The sequence below is a fragment of the Neopsephotus bourkii genome, unplaced genomic scaffold (assembly GCF_033783945.1).
Source record: "Neopsephotus bourkii isolate Nb327-2 ecotype Australia unplaced genomic scaffold, CSIRO-AGI_Nbou_v1 NB_962, whole genome shotgun sequence".
In the NCBI taxonomy this organism is placed as follows: domain Eukaryota; kingdom Metazoa; phylum Chordata; class Aves; order Psittaciformes; family Psittacidae; genus Neopsephotus; species Neopsephotus bourkii.
This window is the reverse complement of record NW_026901456.1, coordinates 6,667,840-6,676,718: the sequence shown is the minus strand read 5'-3', so window position 1 is coordinate 6,676,718 and position 8,879 is coordinate 6,667,840. Positions and strand designations below refer to the sequence as shown.

Sequence of the window (8,879 nt, the reverse complement as noted above, 5' to 3'; positions counted from 1 at the left end):
CCATCCCCTCCCAACAACTGCAACTTCAGATGTACCCACTCAGGACATTCCAGAAGCCTCCACAAATTTTTTGTCCACTTTATCTGTTCAGCCACTGTTCAAGCACTCATGGTGTAGGAGATTTCAGCTTGAAAAGCCAACCTCTTCCTGATCAGAGTTGAACATAAACTTGTAGTTGCTTTGGAGTTCATTTAGTTTATGAAGCCACAGGCTACTTTCGCAATAAACATTTTTTATCCCCTCACTTCCTCTACAAGGAGTTTTTATAAGCTACTGAAATCCAAGCTCCCTCTTCAGTGAAATTCTAACCAACAGTTACAGTGTCAATATGGATTAGTTTTCTCCACTTTTCCTGGACCAGTGAATACATATATATATATCCATGAAGGCTGAAAAGGCTTCAGCAGAAGGGACTGGGACATCTCTTTCCTTCAATTAAGATCATCATCTTTAATTCAGAAATATCAGCAGGAACATAAGGCAAGGAAAAGGACTTTGCATAGCCTCTGTAATGGTGGAGACGATGAAAATTGAGAAAACTTTATAGATCTAGGGTTGAATTAATGCTTTTGAAGACAAAGAAGAGATATGACAGAAAATGCATTTATTTAAACTGCTGTACAATGGAAATCTCAATCATTTTCAAAAGCCAGCTGAAGGAGAAGTGGCTCACACAGCTTGCACACAGGAAGCCTCTTTGCAGTTTTCAACACTGAATTTCTTTTTCTCTAAGTAGCTCACTTGTGTGAGTGCAGTCACCTGCTAAGTGGCAGCAATGTGTTTGGCAGTACATAAACATGGGGAAAGACATGGCTCCTGCCCTGAGGAGCTTACAGTCTAGAACGTGACATAGACAATACTATTCCAACATATAACAATCACCTGAAATATCATCAGTCAGATATAAGAAGACCCGTTCTAACAAGCAAATGGAATACCAAATATATATATAAAGGCAACACATAGTACAGGGTGGTATCTTGTTCTGTTATGTATTTATATGTTCATAAGCCTACAGGCATGAAAGGTAGTGATGATTTGCTCAAGAGATCCACTTCATTTTCTTTGTCAGGGCTACTCCAGCTTGTGCTTCCTGAACAAAAATAAGGAAAATTAGATTAGAATTTATCACTCATTTTGTGATTTTACATGTCTGAACACTGAGCACCCTCTCTGTGAAGAAATTTTTCCTAATACCCAACCTAAACCTCCCCTAGCACAGCTTGAGGCCATTTCCTTTTGTCCTATCACTTGTTACTCAGGAGAAGAGACCAATCCATACCTCACTACAACCTCCTTTCAGGCAGTTGTAGAGAGCAACAAGGTTCCCCCTGAGCAATCTCTTCTCCAGACTAAACAACCCCAGTTCCCTCAGCCATTCCTCATAAGACTTGGGCTCCAGAGCCTTCACCAGCTTTGTTGCCCTTTTCTGGACCCACTCAGGCACCTCCACGTCCTTCTTGTAGTGAGGAGCCCAGAACTGAACACAGTATTCGAGATGCTGCCTCACCAGTGCAGAGTATAAGGGGATGATCACTGTGCTGGCCCATACCAGCCAGGATAGCCCTGGCCCATTTAGAGAGCATGCTGCTCTCTGCATTGCTCATACTTAGGGGACACAGCGCAGGAAGATGCTAAGGAATATGCCCAAAGCAGGTATCAGAAGCCTGGCAGGGAAATGAATGTTGTAAGAGCGATGGGGAATGGATGGAAGAGCCTGCAAAATATGGTAGATATTAGGGATGACAGAGACAGCTGTGCAGGAAAGTCAGATTCACTGATGCCAGAGAAATGGGAAAACTAATGGACACAATAAAGACAATAGCTCTTATTAACTGTTGTGCTTCAAATGTAAGCCTTCTTTTGGTTTTGGTACATACTTTCTGTTCTTGTCACTGCATATAACAACAATACGTACAAAATTTTCAAGTTTGTGTTACTCTAAGAACATTTAGAAACTGCTGGACGTCTCAATGGTTACCTGAAAACCTGTTCAAGAAAGAATGTGTCACAGTGTACTAAGACTCTTCTTGCTCTTCCACCTTGTCCTTTTCTTCTCCATCTTCCTTTTCTTCTCCCTCTTCCTGCTTTTCTTCTTCCTCCTTTTTTATAGAAAACAGTTGTAATTATCATGTAAGAATTGAAGAAAAAACAAAGAGTCTTGAAATGCAGAGCTCTGCTTTTGCAACTTTTCTGTTTCTAGTAAATGCAGTATTATTTGAGCTTTTTTTTTAAAAAAAAAAAAAAGTAGAACGAAGAAGTAACATATAGACCTTTTAATCTTATCATGCCAGGGCTCTAGCTTTATGGAGTTAATAGGCAAGTGCTCGAATACAAGAACCTTCTTAGAGAGGCTAGAATATGGTACATAGTTAAGTTGTAAAAAAACATTGAAGATCAAAATGAGGATATGAAATATATGCAAGTATGAAAAAAGTTTAGTATTTTTAATACACTTTCTTGGAGAAGTAAACAAGTCAAGATTCATGGCACGTGAACCAGGATCCTGAATAATCAAAAAATCATTCAGAATCAGATAATACAGCCTTGTCTCTGTTTCAAAAGTTTTTATTTCTCTCTTTTATAGAGAAGAAATGGCACAATTTAAAGACAATAGCCCTTTTCTTCACTCGATCAAATGAACAGTTATCTGAAAGCTAGCATTTATGTAAGACAGACAACAATCTGCGCTTATTGTATTTTAAGAGCCAGTAAATGAAGCTTTGAAGTGTAGTCCTACTCTGACAAAGAACTCAAAATTGCATTGTAAGCTTCTCTGTTCCTTCTCTTCCAGCAAATTCTTGTTCAAAGGCACTCTTTCCGTGTGTATAAACAAGCTTTATCTCAAAATGTCATAACTTCATACACTACCTAGACTACAAAAATTATGGTAGTTTCTTCCTGGCATAATCAAACAGTCAATCAAAGAATATATAATCAGCATTTAGTCAGGACTACAGGTAGTATGAGTAGCACAGCCCTTTGATTTTCCTCTCAGGCACATACTGTTTGTACAAGAGCCACATCTGAGCTGTTGAAGTAAAATCCTGCTTAAATACGTGCTGGGGAATGGACCTGTTGTAACCAGATTCTTGGTTTAAATAGTTTTTCAGAGAAAAATCATTGCACACAGGTCAGCTGGATTAGAAATTCTTGTGCCAAGGAATATTGCCTCTTTCAGCACCGTCCCTCAGGAAAGGGGTCTTTCATTAGCAATCTTTGAAACAGAGCCAGGCAAACCCACAGACAAGCAACATCTTTCGGATATTAACAACCTCAGTTCAAAATTCAAGTCAATTACCTCTTACAGAAAAAAAATGGGTATTTTGCTTGCTTAAAGCATTAGCTAGTGGTGCCAGGGTGCACTAAGCAGCCTTAACAGCCCTCGCCAGCCTCATCAGGAGCCCCCCACAACTTGCCCATGGAGCTCCATTCCAGCTGCTGGTTCCATACTGCATAACTGACAGCTGGCATGTGTATGTGTTCACATGTATATATATGCATATATATATATTGCAGTTTGGAAGTGGGAAGATGTGAATGTGCTGTCTTACTAATTGCTGTCCTGTAGTGGAAAATAGCCTAAAGTAATCATTAGTCTTCCTGGAAATCATAGAATCATAGAATAGTTAGGGTTGGAAAGGTCTGTAAGATCATCCAGTTCCAACCTGCCCACCATGGGCAGGGACACCTCACACTAAATCATGTCACCCAAGGCTCTGTCCAACCTAGCTTTGAACACTGCCAGGGATGGAGCATTCACAGCTTCCCTAGGCACCCCATTCCAGTGCCTCTCCACCCTTACAGTAAAGAACTTCTTCCTTATATCCAATCTAAACTTCCCCTGTTTAAGTTTGAACCCGTTACCCCTTGTGCTGCCACTACAGTCCCTAATGAAGAGTCCCTCCCCAGCATCCTTACAGCCCCCCTTCAGATACTGGAAGGCTGCTATGAGGGCTCCAATACTGAAGAAATGTTCAAGGCATAAACTTGAAATGCCAGGAAAAGGAGAAAACTGCATAAGAATTTGCACCTGGTTCTTTCAAATTCTGGCAAGGAAAATATTTCCTTTACAGGCAGAACTGCCAAAATTGTCAGAATGGCTCTTTCATACTCACAACACTGAAAATGCAATCAGCATGGTGTCAGTTAGCAATTGTCAAAGATGTAGTTGTCTTGGAAATCCTTGGCACATTTTATTGAAGAATCTGTGAAAGACAATTTCTCTTCCATTTGCATTTTTTTATTATTAGAGGCCTGTCTTTGTTCCCAAACAATAAGACTATGATACGACCAATAATTATCTCTAGCTGAATATAACACTAGTATTTTTAGTTTTATGAATAAGAATTTACTAACTTTTGAGTGAAGCAATGAGACTGAAAAGGAATTAAATGCATGCAAACAAAAGATGAAGGCAAAATATACCATACCCCTGTTGTTTCATGTTCTTCCTTGCTTTCCTACATAAGAGATACAAAAGAACGTGTTTAAATGATAGACCAAAGAAAGAATATCAAAGATCATGCAGGTGAAACAGTAGAAATTAAACACTGGATTTAGGAACATTATGTGGAATTCAGTGGATTTATTTTGAGTCTTTCATATTAACTCACAAGGCACATTTACCCTAAGCTTTTACTTTGAAAAAGGGCTACAAAATCATTAAATACAGCTCCCTTTTTCTCAGTTCCTTCCAATTAAATCTGCTCCATTGATGAGCAAAGCATTGGAGGGGTTGGTTTGCTTTTCCAGGTGGGGTTTGGAGGTTTGGTGTTTGTTGTGGCTTTTTTTATTTTTCTTTTTAATTAGGTGGTCTGCAAAATGAAAGTTAGATCAGAATTATGCAGAGTCTTATCTATGTTACACATCATCGCTCAGAATCTGGCTTGCAATTCTGTTAACTGTTGTAGGCTGGAACAGATGCCTTGGCTCAGCAATACTGGGGAATAAGATATAATAACAAGATGGGTTTAGACTATAGATCAAGAAAAAGTGATGAAGAGAGATAAAAGAGAAAAATTATCTAAATGTACAGTGAATAGAATTTAATGTTAGATACCAAGCTGGTTATTGGAGAGAAGAGCTAATCTTACGCAAAATCCCAAAGAGAAAAGGCAGATGGAATAGCACCATGCAGAAGGCATGAGTGGTTGATATGAGTTTGCATAGAATGCATTGAGATAAGGAAGTGAACTGCAGTGCCGGGGTTTATATGTGGCCTGAGGAATTGCTGAGACAGGATACAGACTTGCATTATAATATGATTTTTGAACATGTTTCTAAAATAATTCTGCCCTGAAGTGAGCCTAATCTGTACTGCAAACTGATTTAACTGGGACACCACTTAAAAATATTCTAACCCCCAAGCTAAAATCTGAAGTTTAAAACAGGCAGTAAAATAAAAATTATTACCATCATATCTAGTGACCAGCAGAGCCCTTGCTTTTCCATATGCAGAGAAAATCACAGTTTTTCCTCAAAAAGCTTAAAAACAAAGGGACAGACAAAGTAATAAAAAGGGACACTATCCCCCAACAAAATGGTTCCTCAACCTTGTCCATCAGAGGATAGGGATTAGGAATGGAAAAAAAAGATTAGATAAGCCTGATGAAGTGATTAGGGAAGGAAAGTATGCAACAGGTTTAAGGTGAAAAAAAAATTCATAATCTAAAGAAATCTTAGTGCAGCTGTTCCTTGGTGACCAGGCTGAAAGCTGTTCTGTTACTTACTATTGCATCTGTGTAAGAGACTTACTATTTCAATATCTGCTCCGAGGTTTCCTGGGTGCTTGTTTGAATGAGGGGCTGCAGCTGCTGAAGCCTAGGCAGTCTAATGTGAGGTGTACGAAGAACAATCTTTTGCACTGCCGCTTATACCCACCACTTTCAGGAGGCAGCTGTTGACTTAAGAGTTTTGTTTTTCAGAGGGTTGGGGTCTCTCACTGGTTTCCTCAGGCTCACACCAGCCTGAGACAAAAAGCTGGAGCTTCTGGACTCCTGCATCTTCCAGCAAGGGCAACAGAAGAAGTAGAGGAGGGCTGCAGCCTCCACAAGTACCCATATTGACCATCAGATGCCATCCTTGATACTGAGGCTTTAAGGAGCCTTCTGAAATCTGGGAGCCTTCATGCAGCTCCACAACTGAGACAGTCAGAGTTTATTTTGTTACCTGTCATACGCTCATTGGCAAAGACTGAGATATCTTTATCTTGCCCAGACTCTTCTAGAATTTTTCCATAGCACTGGCGTTTCTCCTGCAGAGTCACTGGAGAAAAGCCAGCTGGGTTACACCCTGCATGAGAGAGTAATTTTTAAGCTGGTACAAAACTGACTGCTAAACACGGCCAACATGCCAATACTGAATTCCCACTGGTATATTAATTCAGAAATAGAACATAAAACTGTGGTGCTTAAGTTACTGTATTTTGGTTTGAGGGCCTGTCAAAAGAGTAAGTTGACACTCCAAAAGGGACATGACTACTGCTCAAAAGATGCAACTGTTCAGCTGCAAAACAAGGTGGACCACTAATATAAAGGTCACTCTTTCAGAATTCAGTATACAGAGAATAGCTCTTACTAAGTTAGACAGAAAAAAAACACATGGGTGGGGAGAGCACACAGAAAACATCTATTTAATGTGGAAAGCAGTCAAACAAGATGTGCTGGGCTGCAGAATGAGAGGAAGAAAGGGGAATACTGAAAATACTATGTTGATACTACATGTACCCTTCAGGACCTAACACCCAGGGGAAATACTACAATGGCAATCTGACAGTCTTCAAATGTATTTAACTTCATAAATGCCTGGCCACATAATGAAATGTTATTTGGGCTTTCTTTTTTAGAGGTAAATTGGGATACAGAAACATAAAGTGGAATTCGTCTCACTGGACCTGCCTCCAAGTTATTCATCCTCTGTGTGCTGTTTGTTGTGAAAGAGAATAACAGAATTTCTACAGAATTATTCATGCCATCCCAACAGAAGTGATAATTGGGATAAACTGTGGCAAGGCAGACAGATGCCACGTCACCAAAGTGATCTGTCCTAGGTGACAAGGGAAATGGGTGGTGGAACAGGGTGAAAAATGGGTTTTGTGCATCCCTAGCAGGAGACATTGAACCTTGCTGCTTGCAGTGGGAAATACCCTATATAAAAGTGAGACAGGAAGAGAAACAGTGCTTTTTTTACTTCCCCTATGAGCTAATATACACCTGGCATGATAAAGGTGGGCATCAGAGTTGGACGATTTCAGGAAGACTTTTACTCCTTATGTAAAACCATTTCAATGCTGCCAAGACTGTGCAGGTGAAAGGGGAGGGTTTGTAAAACTAACCATATTTTATAACCTTATAATGACAGAACAATCTGTTCAAATACACTGTCTTGCCTTGTGCTCGCTCCTCTGCCACTCCCCTCCCAGAAAAACTAAAGGAGAATGTATTTTCCATTTACAGCTCCAGTCCATCCTGTGAGAAATGGAGCAAGGTGCTTGTTGTACAGGACTGGTATTGCATTATGTCATTACAAAACCTCTCATACACAGCTGCTTGACACATTTGCAGACATGTTCCAGCATTCTGCATTTAAAAAATATTAGAGTACTCTGCCAGCCAGAATGGCAAGGTAACCTAAGCCAGCCAGGGGTTGCACTGCAGTTTTATGCTGGTCTTAAGAGCCAAGGAAAATGGTATTTGATGGCACTCATGCACCAGCTGAAATTCTGAGACATGAAAAGTGTTTGGATAGAATGTAATGTGAAATTTCAGTTCCTACTGAGAACTGTTTCTCCTCATTGCCATTTTGAAATTTTAAATGGGACTTCCCAGCACCTGAGACTTGCATGAGGCTAATGTAAAAGGGTGCTTTTCCAGCCTAACAATGACTACAGTCATTGCTAAAAAAGGTAGTGGGGAAAAGCTTAGAGAGAGGTGCTTCCTCTGAAAAACACTGCAGCTAGATGGAAAACAATGAAACAATGAAAACACATTTGTTTTCCTCTTTAGTGAAAGACATGATGCATTTGTGACAGATATCCCACTGGGACCATCTGATCTCCAAACCACAAAAAAACCATCAAGTACTTGATCCAGCAGTAGGCCTGCCTCTTTGAGACGAGTCACTTGACACTGCAACATCAAAATAAACCCATCCTTAAATGCCAAACTGTCAGAGCAGCAGAAGAAATGAAGGAGCCTGATCCCTATCTCCAGACACAGGATCCATTTCTTCTTAGTCTCCACTAGGTCTAGAACCCGGCCAGTAATATGAACACCCCCCTGAGGAAGATGGCACACAGCAGAATGGTCCCTTTTTGCAGGATCCATCTACCACAAGTACTCTACTGATGTTGGCTAACAGCAGGATATTATCCTAGGGAATTTAAGGAACTCAGGTGGCCTCTTCCAAGAACCTTTAGCACTGCAGCTTGAGATCTGTCCATGTGACTGTAACATCAGACCATAATGCAGCAAAAGGATAACAGAAGACTCAATTTCTGCATTGCCCAGGGGTTTCTGCCTGTCCTGGAGAAGACACTGTCAGATATGGTTTGCTGCAACAGCAGTCAATACTGGTACATGACAACAAACATTAACAACTAGATTTATGAGCCCTGCAGACATTGGCCATTGATAGAAGCAATTTTTTCTACACAGACAGGACCCAGATGTCTAGTCCTAAATTATTCTCCATAAGCAGGGTCTGGTTCAAAATGAGCATTAAAACCCAAGAACTTACAGTAAGAATGTGTAAAAGGAAACTTCAATAAAGACAAGCACTGTTACTCAAGATTCAGAGCAAGTTCCCCAGAGTTTTATCTAGGTTTCATATCACCATGATGTCAAAGAAAATGCATCCAAGAGCAAAACAGGACCACT

General features: G+C 40.2%; 1 protein-coding gene across 3 annotated transcripts in view; it reads right to left on the bottom strand.

Moving 5' to 3' along the window:
* Positions 1-587: 587 nt before the first annotated feature.
* SH3BGR (SH3 domain binding glutamate rich protein) overlaps positions 588-8,879 on the bottom strand; it is a 31,994-nt gene continuing 23,702 nt past the window's right edge. For all 3 annotated transcript variants that reach the window (XM_061359262.1, XM_061359263.1, XM_061359264.1), the window contains 3 exons: positions 4,434-4,463; positions 1,982-2,102; positions 588-1,093 (listed from right to left, as the gene is read on the bottom strand). In XM_061359262.1, the coding sequence (XP_061215246.1) occupies positions 2,019-2,102; positions 4,434-4,463 (114 nt within the window). In that variant the 3' untranslated portion in view covers positions 588-1,093; positions 1,982-2,018. The remainder of the gene's footprint in view (positions 1,094-1,981; positions 2,103-4,433; positions 4,464-8,879) is intronic.